This window comes from Hipposideros armiger, unplaced genomic scaffold (genome assembly GCF_001890085.2).
Source record: "Hipposideros armiger isolate ML-2016 unplaced genomic scaffold, ASM189008v1 scaffold_972, whole genome shotgun sequence".
NCBI classification, from domain to species: domain Eukaryota; kingdom Metazoa; phylum Chordata; class Mammalia; order Chiroptera; family Hipposideridae; genus Hipposideros; species Hipposideros armiger.
The window spans coordinates 360,641-378,334 of record NW_017732322.1 but is presented as its reverse complement, the minus strand read 5'-3'; the positions used below and the strand labels follow the sequence as shown (position 1 = coordinate 378,334).

The 17,694-nt window shown below is 35.7% G+C and overlaps 1 protein-coding gene across 1 annotated transcript in view; it reads right to left on the bottom strand.

The window, feature by feature from the left end:
• Positions 1 to 3,897: 3,897 nt before the first annotated feature.
• Positions 3,898 to 17,694, bottom strand: part of MSR1 (macrophage scavenger receptor 1) — a 100,415-nt gene continuing 86,618 nt past the window's right edge. The window contains exons 7-8 of the mRNA XM_019631026.1: positions 14,996 to 15,208; positions 3,898 to 4,629 (exon numbers count right to left, since the gene is read on the bottom strand). Coding sequence (XP_019486571.1) covers positions 4,496 to 4,629; positions 14,996 to 15,208 — 347 coding nt within the window. The 3' untranslated portion in view covers positions 3,898 to 4,495. The remainder of the gene's footprint in view (positions 4,630 to 14,995; positions 15,209 to 17,694) is intronic.

The following is a 17,694-nucleotide window of genomic DNA, read 5'->3' as shown; positions in this document are numbered from 1 at the left end:
CCACTATTGAGCTAAATGAAACAGGTGTCTGGCATTTTGCATCACCAGTTAGTTTCTCAAGGCTACAATCAGCTTTTCTTCGGGCCACCATCATCATTAGATATTATTTCCCATTCTATGGCTTTACAGTGGCTCCCAGATGCCTCTTAAATCCAATTAAAAACTCCTGAATTGGAGCAATTGGTTGGTTTGTTTTCAGCTCTTAGCGTTCTGCTCAGACTGTTCAAGTTTTATCCTTTTGTGGCACTGCTTACACCAATCTCCTCTGTGCTGAATAAACCACATTCTTTTCCTTCACATTATAACCACATCCGAAGAAGGGCTCTACTTTCTTCCCTTTTTCTTTCTCGTTTCCAGCTTCTCTGTAACTTTCCACAGCCTGACTGGCATGTATGCTGTGTCAGGTGCTGGCTTACTGACTCAAAGAGCAAGGGGTTTGGAGCAAGAACTTGGCCAGTGTTCGCTAGGACCAGCCAGTTTTAGTCTAACAGCTTTCTAATGAAACTCCAAGCCTTTCTAGGGGAGGGGAATGTTAAAAAATCTGGAGAGAGGAGAGAGCTGATGGAAGGAGAGAAAACTACTCAGTAAAGGAACTGGAGCTTTGGGAGATGGAGGAAAGTAAATTCATCTGGGGCATGTTTTTTACCAATGCTTCTTGATCTGAGGTTTCTGCTGTGGCTTCATGTAGGATCAGCCTGTGAATTCCTCTTTCTCTCTGTTTCCCTGATGCATATAGAGCTGGCTGCCTGCACTGGACGAGCCAAATACCCCAGGCAGCCTGGGAAATGTTCCTTAAATTGTTTATTTTTTTAAATGTTTTTCAGTTTACAAGTCAATTCCTTCACTAAATTAGACTAAGATGATTCACACAGCATTTCTCTCTGCCTAAAGATCTGAATGAAAAGTCCCCGATACACAATAAACTTTCTACTTTAATTTATAGAGCACTATCACCTTTTTATCCCTAAGGAAGCTATAATGTGTGGGTGTCTCAAAGTCACATCAAAATGAAAAGGACACAGTCTAGAACACAAAAGCAACTTCAAATTAATTTAATTTCTTTACTTGTACTATAGTAACACCATCAAATGTGTGTGTGTGTGTGTGTGTGTGTGTGTGTGTGTGTGTGTGTGTCGGGGGGTGAGGGGTGGGGGGCGGGCAGGGAACTAGTAAATATTAGGGTTACTAGAAAATGAATGACTTCTGTCAGTAATTTATGTTCACCTGTGGTTTTCACACTCACACCCTGAGTTAGGTAAGTCACATATAATCATTCCTATTTTGTTTGCTAGGGTTTGAGGATTAAAGGTGAAACGACTTCCGTAAAGAACATGCAGCAACAAAGAGGCACAGCCAGGACAGAAATGTGGGTCTTCCTTCGTCTGCCAAGTATACCGACAGCTTCCCCTGGCTCCTAATAAGTGTTAGCCTTTCCATGAAATAACGCTGCTCTCCTGTTCATGGAGAAGGCACTTGGGAAATAATAATGAATTGTTTAAGTTTTCCAACTCTACGAGAAGAGCATCATCTACAGGCACAGAATGTATTTGTGCTTTATCTTAATGTGATATAACAATCTCAACGTTAATGATTAAAAGATAATATTATAATTCTATTGTAAAATGGAAAACACATCAAACGGCGTTTCTAGCATAGGACATGTTTGCTCTGGTGTCTCTAGGTAAACGTAAGTCAAGTTTATAGGTGGAGATCTACCGCAATTATAATTTGAGCACACAGACGCTGGAAGGACATTTTTATGATAAATTTGTTCTCTTAAATGGCTTGATTCCCTTTTACCTGTAATATGGAATAAAACTGTTTTTAAGTAGGAAGTCAAGTTTAGAATTTGTTGAGATAAAAATAATTGTCTAGTACCACTACAGTCCCCAAAGCCATTTTTTCCCAATTAATTTGTTACCTCATCTCTTCAGCATAAGATGTTTAAAAATATCACAAACTGACTTACCTTGTAATTCAAAACTTTCAATGTCTGATGAAGTGATGGTTAGCATATTTGCTCTTCCTTGGATCATCTCTTCTCATCTTGTCTTCCTTTCCTTTCTCTCCTTTTCCTGCTTCCTTCTTTTTTTATTCTGAACTTTCTCAGGTTATTCCTTTTACCCCTCTAATCACGCTGGCAGCTGACTTGGATATATCACCAATTAGTTCTCTGAAAGTAAGCAGGACTTGACTTCTTCCCTAATAAGCCCTTATTCAGAATGGTAGCTGTTTTCACTTTATTCTGTAATTGAACCTTTAAAAGAGGGCTGTTTTATGAATCTAACAAAAGCAAATAAGTGAACAATTTGTCATTCATTGTATCAGTCTTTTTAGGGCAGTGTTGCAGGCATGAAGCATCAAAGACTTTTATTTTTCTGAAACAAAAATGGAAATGTTTTACAGGTTTGATTGAACTTATTTGGCCCTAGGCAAGTTCTTAATGGGTATTTAGCAAATGTATTTCAGTCTTTTTTTTCCCCTCCCTAAACTAAGTCTAGGTGTATAATTCTAAAGATTTTCATTCAGGGAGCCCCAAAGAGCTTTAAGGGTCACATTCAATTCTAGAGTTATTAAAAATAGAGTAATTTCCCTTTATAAAAATTCTTACGTACTTGACATTTTTGTAGAAAAACAGCACAATAGTTTGATGCTTTATGTAACTCTTAAAACCTGGGCCCATGTGTTTCAGTCTCAGCATCACATTGCTTTCAGAAAGCACAAAGTAATTAAAAATAATTCCATTTTTTATAAACGGGAAGAGAGTCTAAATATCTAGCCCACCACTGTAATTATTAAATGCCCTGTATTCTTCTGTCTGTTTTCTAGCCACCGTCTCAAAGTGCAGAGCAACTCTTGCTTTGTTCCCTTTAGGGTATGTGATCTTATGCAATTGTGGGTTTTGGTTGCTGATTAAGCAGTCTAAGAAAAGTCTGTTGTTTTTCTGCCTGATGCTGGGTTGTCTGAAGTCAGCAGGGTTGCAATTTAAAAGGGAAGGTGGACATGAACTGGGAGAAAGCAAGGACACAACAGAGCCCAAGAAGATGAGCTAGAACCTGCATTCTTTTCTCACTGCCTCCAAGTTGGATGGTTCAGGTGGCCTCATGAGAAGGGGGTGAATTGATTATGGAGCTAAATGTGCACCCAGACTAGGAGTCGGAGAAAACTGAAAGAGGCTCCAGAGGGAACATGAGGAGCTACAGGCACTGCAGTCCTGGAAACCCGGTCAGCCAGCTGAGCAGGGACAACCAGTGTATGCTGGATCAGTGCCCTGATGCCCCTGAAGCAACTTTCTGAGCATTAAAAGAACTCTGACTGCTGCTAAACTCTCAGTTTCCCAATCCCATGCAAAATGTCTTTTGTGGTCCCTGATAAATCGGAACTTAGGAAAGAGCATCCTGGGAAATGTAGTTCTAGCATCGCTACATCGATACATTTTTAGATCCAGCATAGGGGAGGAGGCAGGGACTGACTTCAAGAAAGACTCCAAAGAAGGATCATTGAAACTTCCTTCTGCACTCAAGACATGTGCTTGCTGTTAATTTAAATGGAGTAAGCAGGTGCATTTACATTTTAAACATAGTCTCCCAGAATTGTAGCAATCTAATTATTCAACTTAATTTAAATGCATAACAATCTGAGCTCCATGTTGAAATGACATCTTTGATTCACCAATTATTTGGACAAACATAGCAGTGGTGGGCCTGTGCCTTTTCTTGTAAGTCCTGTTTTCAACTAAATTTATGATTCAGTAAAACAAACAAACAAACACCCCCCCCAAAAAAAACCCCACCAAAAACGAAACCAAAAACAGAAACTGTCAACACATGATCATGTAAAATAAGCATGTTATAATTGTTAATAACCATGTTATTAATTCTGTTATTATTGACCATATTAATATATAGGCCTGTAAAACCTCCTGCTGAGTTTTCCATCATGGATAAAATGTATCATTAACATGTTACCTAACAGCCAAGTTATTGCATATTCAGAGATCTTGATAGATGAATAAGATTCTTTCTTTAAAAATATATACGGGTTGAAAATTTTGCAAACTTGGCACAAAGAAAATTTCCTCTACCTTCTCATTATTCAAAAAATAAACTAAAGTCAACTAAATAGATTACAAAGACAGAAATGACAAACATTATAATCTTGCAATGAAGATATAAATTGGAGACATTAATGGAATGTGTTTTCATTATTACTGACATTTGTAACCTAGACAACTTAAACTTCAATATATTCAATTCAATATGTAAGTCACTATATAATAAAATTCTATTTAAAAACCTAGTGTTAAAATGGCTCAAATATAGACATATAGTCAGTATGAAGGTGTTCAATATGTTTATCTGGTAATTTTTAAATATTCCTTATCTTTGGACAATATTCTTGATTCCTAAAATGTTCATTAAACTGACTTTAACGGAACAAAGTAATACAAATCATTTTGCAATTATTTTATATATGTAAATAAAAAAATGATACATTAAAAAGTACAAGTGACTCCAGCATCTTCAGAATGTAAACAGGTTCTCGCACCCCATTGATTAATTTTACACTCTTCGATTGATGATTCTCTCCCCAAACAAAATACTTCATCCAGCCATATTGGACCAGTACCTGCAAAAATCAGACATAACTGCAGTAGTAAGTGTAGTTAGTGTTTATGTTTGAGTGAAACAAAGCCATGTGTTGTTCTTTATGTATATACAAGTTCTGTGATCTCTATGAGGATTCACAAATTAATCCCCTACCCCAGAAAACTTTATATTCTGTCAATGTGTAAAATACAAAGCATAAGAGCTATAACAAAAGGACATACACAGTTCCACAAAATCATAGATTAAAGAATGATTGGCTTGTTCTAAGAATTTACCAAATTGGTTTTATTTTTTTTTTAAATAAGGAAAGAAATAACCTTTAATAATAATGGATATATGCGATGACCTGATGATCTAAGCATGTCTGTATGAGGTGTATCTGAACATAAGATACCCTGGAGTTCTTGCTTCTAGTGTATTTCATTTTACATGTGCCTGGTTTACCAAATACATTATCTATTTTTAATTAAACTAAGACTAATACAACCAGCAAAGGGCTTACAGACTGTCCTATTAGAAGGCCATGGATTATTAATTGCAAGTACACGCAAACAACAGGAAAATAGCACAACTAACACTTATTCTTTACTTATCCTTTGTCTGAACTCTTCCTCAGACACTAGAAGGAAAAACAATGGCTGTACTGTAAGCTACCTAGCTGATATTTATCTAAATACACAAACAACTGTCACTTTTAAGATAATAACATTATTTTTTATCAATGAAGAAGAAAACAATCACTTTTTTGAAAGGAATTCACAGAAAGAAAAGATAATTTTAAAACTGAATGTTTGGAAATGTTTTTCTGATATTCTCTAAAGATTTTCTAAGTGTATCACATATAAAAGTTACTTCTTTTACATTTAAAACCTTTAGAAACAGAACCTTTGAAAACTTCTAAATGAATGATTTCATCGGGTTTTGTTAAATATATAATATTGCAAAAAACTCATCCTAATGAGTTTTCAAGAACATTTCAAGAAACTGATAATTTAGCAGCTAAATTTGAACAAATACCTTTGCAAAACTGGTGGAGGGTAATATGTTATACTGTAAGCATAATCAATAAATCATTTTTTTTCATTTGGATCAATATGTTAAAAGACTCAGTCACAAGAACTATATGAAACATATTTAGAAATAAATTCAACTTAGAAACAGAACCCTGTGTAGCTATAAAAGTGTTAAATGAAGACTTGTTTTTCAAAGAGGCACTTATAATGTCACATACAATGATGTTACTTACTGATTTTCCAAATATTCTGTGAACTCAATAAGTTAACAATGTATACATGGTTAATAATGTATACATTTGAATAGTAGTATGTGCACATAATATATGAATAAATTAGCAGATATTGGGGATTTTGTAATCACAATGTGGATAACATTTGACCAAACCTTAAAAAAATGGATGGAGGTTTCCATGTATAAAAAAAGTCACTCCATATAGTGAGGGAAGCATGAAAATGATTGAGGTATAAGAATAGTTAACAGTCTCCTGGCATCTAAAACAAAAAGTATATTAATGATGGAAGGACTCATTAGGAAGGTTGGATAGAAAGCTGGGACCATGCTATACATTTTTTGAATTTTATATTGTGAGTTACCAAAAGAAATGACATTTTCAGAACTATATTTGAGAAGTGTGTGTCTGGCAGAAATATGGAAGAAGAATCCATAAGCCAGATGGATAGTTAATAGGATGGCTATATAGACATTTTCTGTGATGGTCTATGTTTTTATTTACTTTTAGAATTAGATAGGAAATTTTGATTTCCACATATAAAATAAATTGGTGGAATCACTTAATTTTTGAATAATTTGTGGCTTCACTAGAATGATCCAAAGATGAAACAAAAGTATATTGTGGTTTACATTATTGTGGTAATTAGGAATACTGTATTTTTCATTTAGTATTATAATTAAAGCATTAGGATTCAAACAATATTTCTATTAAAAATGCAAAGGTTTTCTTGGACTGATTAATTTTAAGAGTAGTAATAGTAACCTGGAGAGGCCCAGTGTTTTTGAAATGTTTATAACAGCGCTGAGTCTTTTCAACTTGAAATTTTAAGGAAGATAAAAAGAAAAAGATTAAGAAAATATGATCTCAAAATCAGAAATCTTTCCAGGAACACTTTTTGGTTCCCAAATTGCTCTTACTAGGTATGGCATAGTCCCATTTGTATTTGTGAGTGTCGGTATGTGTGAGCATTTTTTGTGTATGTGTTTCTTTTTAAATACTGCATATAAAGTCTTTGCCAACTTTTTGGAAGTCCAAAAGGGCTACTCAAAAATATAGGCAAATAATAACAATTGCACAAAGAGCAAAGCTACTCCCATGTTAACACGGAAGGGAGTCAAAAGAGTGGGGCATTTATAAATGGTATTTACTCCATTTATGGACACTTATAAATTGTATAAATAAATACAAGTAAAACTTTTTGTGAAAGCTGCGTCTCTGTCATAAATGGGAACACGAGAATGGTATGGCTCCACAGCATCTGTACCCAGGGTACTGTGATGCTTTCACTCTACGTTTTTGTACATCTCATCACTGGATTTAGATATCAGCAGTGCAGACTTTTTACAATCCAGAAAGAGAGAATTAAGAGCGAGACCTCCCAATGGTTGCAGCACCAGCACCGCTACCCCCACAGGGGCACCTCAAGACAGACGTTATTTAGTCAATGAGTGTGCTGACAATATGGGCACAAGTTTTTAGAAACCACAGGAAAGGAATTCATGAATGTTAGAATACCAAAGCTGTCATAATAATAACGGACATTTAAGCCCACTCTTGGAAGAATTTACAATGTTGAAGGGAAACATTCAAACTACTTTTGATCTGTTATCTCATTGAATCCTCAAATAACCTTAAAATGTTAAGTGCTTCTTTAGTGTCATTTTACTGTTGAGGAAAGTAAAAATCAGAGAGAATAAGTAACTGCCCAAGGTCACACAGCTAATGAAAGATGGAGCATGTCCACCTTCTACCTGCCTAGAGCCAGTGCCTTTAAATCAATGATTTACTGCAATCTTCTGAATTATTAGATTCGGTTGTTCAACAAATCTGTTTTGAGTCCCTGCACGCGTGAACAAAATCAAAATCCATTCTCTCTGGGACTGGCCTCCTAGTGAGGGCTTCTGATTTAGGTAGATGGAGCAACTGAGGTTGCACATGTAATAAGCCGCAGAAGTGATGCTTGCATCTCGAATACCTAGCTCTTATTCCAGTGCTTTTTCCACCAAGAACATGTGGCTATGATACATATATTGTGCCAATTTGTAACTCTGGTCTTTCTCTAAGTGGAAAAGATTCAGACACAGTGAGCATGTTTTCAGACACAGTGAATGTAGTAGGTCTTTTTGCATATGATTTTTAAAAGTTACTCTTCTAATAAGCTTGTAAAATAATGCCAATTATCTTAATTTCGTGGGTAAATAGATTGACATTCAGGAAGGATGAATGGCTTTCTCAAAATGACAGAAAGAACAGAGCAAAACAACAGAACATAATGACCTTTAGAAAGTTGTCATATGTATTGTCTACATTGAAGCCCAACTAGAGTTACAGAAATAATTTTTGAAGATTTGTTGTTTTACTTTTATACTAATATATTTAGAACTATTGAGCCTAAGGGAAAATTTTATTTAATATGCATTTCCCATATCCTTCAAAATTGTTTTCTGCATTAAAAATTAATACAAAAGGTAGCATAAGATTAATAAAATGTTATCTTATGCAAACCTCAAAGATGGAAAAACAAATTTGCTTTTATTTCTCAGGTAATAAAGGTTATTCAAGGATTTTATTGTTGCTGCTGTCACTGTCATTTTTTTGCCTCTGAACTATCCTTTCTACTAAAAAATGGAAACCTATGCAAAATTGATGTGTATATTTTAGATATGTTTTTATTCTGTAATCTATCATCTATTTATTTATCTACTTAACAATCAATACATCTTCACAATTTGAGGGCTATGAGAGGACAAACTGACTGACTTGGTGTTTCCAAAAGCAGAACAATGATAAATTTGTTCATTACTTCTGAAATTTTATGAGTTTGGTTTGTGATGCTTGACCATATGCTTGACAGATGATACCATTTCCTCGTAATGTCTTTTTAAAAAATACAGATGTTGTTATTTCTTTAAGAGATTTGAGTTTCTTTTAATCCAATCTTCAGTAACCTACCACTTTCATGAAAAAAAGAAAAGGTAATCAGATTTCATACATTAGCCAGATATTTAGTAAAATGATGAGATTTGAGATTAGCTGCTGAGTAGATATGTGGGGAAGCAAAAATCACAAATGGGCAAAAATCTCTGAAAGAATTTTAATTAAATCCAATTATGGTTGGGTGATATGAATTTGTATACTTAAAGCTTCTAATTGGGAAGTACTTTGTCAACAGCTTCTCTGTCAAGAAAAACATTTTTTTTGGGGGGGTCAAATTTGAAAATGGCATGGGAATCGGAATACAAAATGGGTAAGTAAACAGGCTACAATTTTGGATTCTAATTTTGTGTTTCTAAAGAAGCCACTTCTTTTCCTTGTTTTATCATATATGCAGAATAAAAAGGTGTGGCTAAAACACCTCTAAGATTTCATTTACCTTTAAAATTCTATGATTTTAAAATTTTGGGGCCGGCCAAGTGGCTCAGTTGGTTAAGAGTTAGCTTAAGAGCGCGAGCTCTGAGCAATGGGGCCACTGGTTCAATTCCCACATGGGCCAGGAATGCTGCGCCCGAGCTGAGCTGCCGCTGAGCTGCCAACAGGTGGCAGGATAGCTCAGATTGTGAGAGCACGTGCTCCTAACAAGACTGCCTGTTCAATGGTGGGCTACCCCACCCACAACTAAGACTGAACTCGGTACCTTGAGCTGAGCTGCCTCCCGGATGGCTCAGTGGATAAAGCATGCACTCTTAACAACAAGGCTGCTGGTTCAACTCCCACTTGGGATGGTGGCTACGCCCACCCGCAACTAAGATTGTAACACAGCACCTTGAGCTTAGATTAGAGGCCACGTGCTGCCGACAGACAGCCAGATGGTGACTGGCGCCCTCCACAACTAAGATTTAAGAACAACAGCTTGGCTGGTCCCCCTCCTCATTCCCCCAGCCTGTTCCCCTCCTCCAATTCCCCAATTAAAAAAAAAAATTTGTTTTGAAGAAGCAAGCTCTTTAGACATGATGTTCTTAAGGATAAAGAATTTAGGACATTCTGTCTAGTAAAGAGACAGTCTAAGACAATGAATCTAGACCTTCCCCCACCAACCACAATAGCTATGCAAATTTGGGGAAGGTTTGTGACAGATGACAGCTTTACTTACTTTATGAAAAACTGGGGCTATAATATCTGTTTCTCACAGGCACTGTGTACACTAAGTAAAATCATGTAGTAAGCTCTTGACAAACAATATTATTTCATACTTAGTATTGTCTTTGTTCCCATAAGTAACCAGACAAATATGTTAAGAACCCTATAGGCTCTATCAGGTTCTATAATATCCGACATCTAAACATCTACTGCAGGGATCAGTATGTATTTGACTTCTGACCCATTGGTATATTTTATTTATTTCTGAGATTATTTTTACTCCCATTCACTAAAGCAGAGGTGCAGTTATATTTTTGATCTCCTTCAGTTTATTCTAATATTTTTTTTAAAATTCCATTTAAAAATTGATTATGGAATGTGAAAGGAATAATGAATCAACGATGACATTTATGTTTAGAATTTTCTTTTGTTTTCTGCTTTCAAGTTTGAAACTTCAGCACAAACTTCTATAAACTGAGAAGGAGATGAGATAGCTGCTCCAGGTCCACTTGCACTTCCCACATCAGCATGCAGGCTCAGAGATGCCGAGGACAAATTCCCGGAGTACCGCCATTGTCAGGTCAAGTTCATCATCCAAGTTTGCTACAGGGAGGCCACTGGGATAAGAGATTGGAGAGCCTGCACAGAATAGAAGTGACTCACTCCCCCTTTCCTGCTCTTGCAATGACAAGCACCAGGTACCTCTCCATGTTTCCTTAACCTTTTTGTCTACTCAGGAAAAAGAAAGATCATTTCACTTTATGCAAAAGGTGCATCCAAATGGAAGAAACTATTATTTAAAGGAGCGTGCTTTAAGCTTTTTCCTATAAATCTTTTTTTTTATTTTTTTCAGCTGCTTCTCTGTAAGCCAGGATTGCTATTTTAAAACCAGAAAATAAAAGGGAGTGGGGGAGACTGTGTCCAGAAAATTGTATTCTTTCTTTAATGGGGGGAGTTATACAGTGGGAATACATTCAAGTTTTTCCTTCTTGTTTCAATTTTACTAATAATGCATAAAGTCATATTAATCTGATTCTTTTTACTTCCCTAAGAAATGACAAATAATTAAAAATTCTAATGCATCTCTTCCTCTTCCCGTTTCCTCCACTCATATTTCTAAGTTTCCTTTCCTGTCTCTTTTCTGCATTCCAAATGGCTTTTTCTTTTACCCCTGAGTGAAACTGTAAATTTAAGGTGGAGGAGTGGGGAAATTAGGAGTTCAAACAGCTTTCCATAAAGAGGTTGTTTGCCATGTCTAATCCCAAATCAGCTTACAAGGTAAGCCTGTTTCTTAAAATGCTATGTTCAATGAAGCCGATCATGAAATTTATTTCTCAGATTCTTGTTCTTCAGAACCAGTCACCTCAGTTCCAGTATTTCTCTCAGCTCATCTTGCTTTGCTATTTTAAAATGCTCATAATCATTCTTCAGTTGTTTGGCACTGAATTCTACATAGAGAGCGGAGACGAGAGCTGGACCTGCTTTGGGGGCAATGGGGAAGTCATCAGAGTTCCTGCACAGTGCACTTCTGTCACACCTGTCTGTACAATAGAACAGACTCTGTACAATAGTACAAACTCAACTTTATGAACCTTGGGACACCACTGCTGTCAGTATACCATATAATACTGAGCTGACTCTTCGATTGGGTTGTCGGAAAAGGCATGATGCATTTTTGCAATGAAAAACATAGAAAAAATATGTCATGACTTTTCCAACAACCCAATACCGCTCAAAAAGGATGGAAAATAAACTTGTAATTATATCTTTGGTGGCAATCTCTGCCCAACTCTTGAGCAATGCTATGAGACAGGCTTTGTACTGGGCCCATTTTGTATGACAGCTCATTTAAGATTCAAAATAAATCTGCTGGGTTGGTATTATTATTATTCTTATTTCATTGAAAAAAAATTGAAATTCTGAGACATACGTATCAGAGCTAAAGTTTCCATTTGTAGCTCCTTAGTTATCAAATGCCCAGTCTTTCCAATTCACTTTAGCCGGCCCTTGAAAATGTGAAAAATAGAATTCTGGCGTGCCTTGTTGTTCTATTATAATGAAACTGTAATATAATGTATAGAATCACCAACTATCACAAATACACAGCCTAACTAAAATCGGACATTCATCTTAGAGAAATAGTCAATTATTTGAAGAAAACTGAAGAAAATTGACTCCGTATAGCCAACAAAACAACCACAGGAGACTAAACTCTATTGTTTCATTACTTATTTAAATAGAAAACATTTTCTTGCCAGTATTTTAAAATACTTATTCTCTTCCTTTTTACCAATGCTTTAGACCAGAAATGTCTAGGGATATGAGCAGGAATGAATAAAAGCTGGGGGATAAAGAGTATTTTACTTGTGGGACCAGGCCTTAAAGTTAATGCAATCTTAAAACAGTAGTCTCCAGCTGTGTCTTTACCGTCTGTGTTTGGGAACGTCAATGGAAAAACAGCTTAGAAGTCTATGACAAGGCTTCATATTCACAGAAGAAATAAAGCAGGGGTACACCATCTTGTTGTCTTTCCTACCACAGATTGTATTTTGCCAAACGTTATTAGTTTCCCTGGAGTTGGTTTTCTCTTTGTAACAGATTAAAGGTTTACTTCAACGTATAAGGAATTAATAAACTGTACTACCAGGCTTGTTTCTTAAAGATAGAAAGCTAAATGCAGAGTTGTCAACTCTTTGAATAAAGTAAGCTATGCAATAATTCATCTTGATAAAAGGCATGTCAGTGTATTTTCCTCTTTTTTGGATTGAGCTAGTCAGCTAGTTCACATAGATTAAATTATCTAGACAACTGGCAAACTATATTTCATTTTGTCAACAAAAGCACATCCTAAGAATTCAGATCATCACATGCTATTTCTAAAACAAGAATTTTTAGCCACCTACCAAGTGAGTAAAGGCACTGTGGATGAGAATCGTGTGCCTTCTATTAAAACTGTAGCTGCCCACCTCATAGATGCTGTCATTTGAAATGTTTTATACAATCATGTATCTGAAATAGCTATTTATGCTATAGATCTTAGTTACCATAGAAATGAATTCTCTTCCCATACAATATTGTGGAAATGCAAATTGGCAGCTTAAACTTGCTAAATGATTAACTAATTCATTTGATTGTCTAGTGGCCAAGAGTTGGGGATGTTTTTCTTTCCCCCCTCTCTGGAACACCACCAACAAAAAATGTAGTTTATTGACATTTATAACCATTTTGCTTTAGGAGGTCAATTTTTCAGGTGCTAAAATGATTTTAGTCCCACACTTTTCAATCTGGGGGAAAAGTTCTGAAAGTGTAATAGAGATGGAACATTTGGAAATTTCAAAGATCTATTTGGTTGCGGCCAATTACAGATATTTTCTATTTCCTTTATTTCTCCTTTTTAAACCTTTAAGACACAAATGAAAAGCTAGTGACCAGGGGCTTAACCTAGGCACAGAAACTCTCAACTTAACTACTCTTCTGTCTTGTCATGGCTTTTCATGAAATTATATTATTTTTCTGGTCTCTGGAGACTTTAGAATCTGGACTCCCACTTAAATTAATCTCTTAAATCTGACATAGTGGATTCATTTAGGTTAAGGAATAAAGGATGGAATCGTGACCTATTTTTATATTCAGGTGTTTATCACAATGCCTGGCACATAACTATTACTCAATAAATTGTAGAATAACATTAGTTAACAATATCTCATGAATTTAAGAAGTCAATCTTATCTTGTTCTAGTCTTTTGATATGATGCTTTGACACATTCTCCTGTTTTATCACTATAGATAAAATAGCATTATCAGATAATCTCATATTTATAATTTTGCATATAATTTTCTCTTGCCCATATTTATTTAGAATAATAATTTTGAAACCAAGAAGGCCAACTTTTTTTGTTAGTTTGTTTGTCTTGGTAATATCAACTTCAGAGAAACCAATTATTTATCCAATTTGGAGAGTAGGATAAATAAGTAGGATATATTGACTTTAAAATGTTATTATTTATATATATGGTTACTCTTTCCTAATCTCGTTGTCATTCAGAATTGAAACAGTTGCATATGTTTAATTACACATAAAACCTATTTTAAGGTGATAATTTAGAACAAAAATATGATAGTAGAAATGTCATGGGTACATATTCAAATATTTTGTCCCCTGCAAATTTTCTTCCTAGCTCTCTTAATACATTCATAGAACAGGTTACTGAGCCATCCAGGTGAAATATGCACATTTTTCACACAGCAAAAGAATTAATCAATGGTTTATCAACCTCAAATAGTAACCTTTTTCCCTTTCCTTATTTCCATCGTGTTCCTTAAAGGAGTAGAAGCAGTAGGTACAGAAAACCCATATAATTGCTTCTTTCTCTTTCATGGCTTTTCACTGTCCTTTCAGAGTACAGGTGCTCCATCATGCACCAAGGATAGATCTCATTCCTGTAGGACATGACTGGGAGGTAAATGCAAAAAAGCTGTCATCCTCTTCTCCAGTTCCCCCGAGGAGAGATTATGAGCGAGCACACACAGACGCAGCGATGTAAACTGAGCTTCCCAGGATGTCATGCCTTGTCAGTAACTCACCTGTCCCACTCTATTTTCCTTTGTGTTAGTACTCTCCATCTAGCCAATTGAATCTAAATGAAATTTAAATATTAAAAGTTGTCAAAGAGCATACGTCATTTGTTTTTGTTTTGGTTTTTTTGTTTTTGTTTTTTTTAAGAAAAATCAGATATGAGCAATCAGGGTGTTGCAAGTCCTGATTATGTAGAGCTGTTAATCACAAGTCATGCCAACTCCAATCACCATGTTCTAATCCACCTTCCAAAAGGAGAAACAGGTAAGGATTATCCTACCTGACGATTGTCATTTGTTTTTAATAATCCTTTCTGTTCATTTCCACTTTATAGGAATGGCCATTTAAAAAAAATCCTACATAGAATATTTCTTCCTATCTTATATGTTCCTGTCTCTACTGGATTCTACCTATTAGAGAACACCTATGCTTCATTAAAATGAATAAACAAACAAACAAATAAATAACATCTTAAAAAATTACCTTGTCCAAAATTAGCTCTCTTATGCACATTTCGAACACCTTGGAATCCCAAACTCCTACAGATGACCAGTCCACCACGCAATTCCCAGTGGTCATCACAAACTGTACCCCACTGGCCATCATGGAAAATCTCCACTCTCCCCTCGTGAGGGCCACTACCACCAACAAGTCGAACTGTCTTAAATGGAGCTGTAACAAAAACAAGCAGGGGTTAGTTGTGTGTGTGTGTGTGTGTGTGTGTGTGTGTGTGTGTGGTTTCATAACGTTTTTTAAAAAAAGATTTTAGCACAGCTTTTTCAGGAAGTTCAACTACATTATTGGAATAAATTTTAAACTTTCTAGCACCACCTACTGGCAAAGAGTTTAATTGCAAACATTGCATTAGTCAAAGCTGAAGAGTAAAATCTGCTTTTAACATTTATATGTTACATACATGATAACACTTCAAAGATTATGTTCCAATGACTTTAAAATCCAACATCTACGAGTTTTTTCAATGTTATATAGATTTTTAAATAATATTTAGAACATTTTATAACAAAGTGGTTCATTATTTTCTTGACGCACTAACTCACAAACTGGAACCCACAATCCAGTGACTTTCAATAATATAGGTGGTGGAGGAGAAGATATCTTATAATATCATAAACTCAAAAATAGATGACCAAACATTCTATCTTTTAGCAGGGGAAACAAGATAACTGTAGAGAGTGACATTTATTTAGAAATGGCAAGGATGTTCCTTATACGGCCCCTGGATTTTGTCCCAAAATGTCTTTCCTTTTTTGAATGAGACAAAAAGCAGACAATCTTTGGAAGGAGAGAGAAAAAAAGCTCTCTGATCTCTTCAGGGTACTAATCCCATCATGAGGACCCTACCCTCACAACTTCATCCAAACCTACTTATCTCCTAAAGACCCCACCTCCAAATATCATCACATTAGGGTTTTGGGCTTCAACATATAACCTGGTGGGGAGAAGGGGAAATGGACAAACACAAGTCAATCCATAGCACTATGTGTTAGAATCATAGATTGCTGCCCCACACCCTGAATTTCTGACTCAGTAGGTCTTGAGTGGGACCCCAGAGTCTGTGCCTTTAATACGTTCCAAGTGATGTTCATGCTGTTGGTCCAGGGACCATACTTTGAAGATCACTCACCTAGAAAATCACATTGTATATTTAAAAGAAGAGGCATGTTAATCAGAAACCGCTGCTAATGCTTTTGTACAATCCTTTAGCCTCATTTATTGTAAAAAGAATGGCTGCAGATTTCTTCCAAATCCCCAACACTTGTGCAATCTTAAAGGAGAGTAAGTCCCTCTATTAAATTTTTGGGGGCTAAATATGTTTGAGTATGCCTATGCCTATCAGCCAACTAAATATTTTTAAAATATGAATCAATTGTTGATACATGACCACACTTTGCTGATCCTCGACTATCTCTGAACTAGTACAGAGGAAAGAGAAAGAAAGGCCAACAAGGTCGTTCAACCACTCTTTTTTGATGATGGAGTAAAGTCCATTTTGTCATTTTAAGCAGCCTCAATCACAGCATTTTCTCTATAAGACTGCAGGTCAGAATAATGGGAATTTAGTCAGCCCGTTATTTGGATATAAAGAATGCCTATGGTTTCTTTGGTATCAAGCTAACATATTTAGTCAGACAGATTTTTCTCCATTGGGGAATATTTGCCTTGTACCTAAAAACTTCAGAAGAGAGTAATTTTTATGTATTTTTTTATGGGTAGTTGTCTCAATTGTCCTCTTAACTTTATTAATGTAGACTGTTCCCAGATTCAAATCAGATAAACACAGATAAACATTGACTATGTGCTCACTGAATGACTCTTTGTATTAGCTATTACTTTGTAATTGGAGATGATAATATATGTTAAGGACAGCAGGATTCCCTGTGGAACCCAGGGATAAGATTATATTTAGACATCTAGAACAGCTGAACTGGCTGGAATCGGCTCAGGGCTTTCTCTCCAAGTTTTATCCAACGGCCTCCCTGTAAATCACTTCATTCTTTTCTTTTGTTGCAAGCTGGATATTTCTTTTCCATGGTCCACTGACAGAACACGTCTGTTAATAACTCCTGAGTTTATATTTTGCGGTATTTTTCTCAGTGACAGTTCTAAAATACCCAGGGAAGTTCTCCTATGGCTTAGTTTGGGCTAGATGCCCATCTATGGACTTACCTGCTTGGGTCAAAGACAGAGTCATCTGCATTAAGGTGGTATTTGTGGAGCAGGAGTCCAGAGGCAGTTTGTTGTTCAAGGGAGTTTTGAGCAGACAAAGGCAGTAAGACCATCCCATAAAAGACATTTTAATAATCTTGGTGTATTTATGCAATATTAATTGTTTAGCCCTGTGTTCTTTTTCATATCTGTGGCAGTAGAGTATAACCGAAATTAAAATTCCAGGAGTCAGATAATCTGGATTTTAGTTCTGCCTCTGACATTATTTATGTGACCTTATTAAAACATTTAAACTAAGACCAAATTTTCAACTGTTATAAAGAGAAAGAAAATTATATTTGCTCTTAGTTAAATGCATCTTAACACAGCTTCTCTGTGCCAGGTGTTTTCCTGGGAATAATTTCAATAAAATACATGACCTGCCTTCAAGATTCACGTATTTTTGAGGTTGTTATGACATTTGGCAGAAAGAGTGCATCCTCTAAAATAGTGTA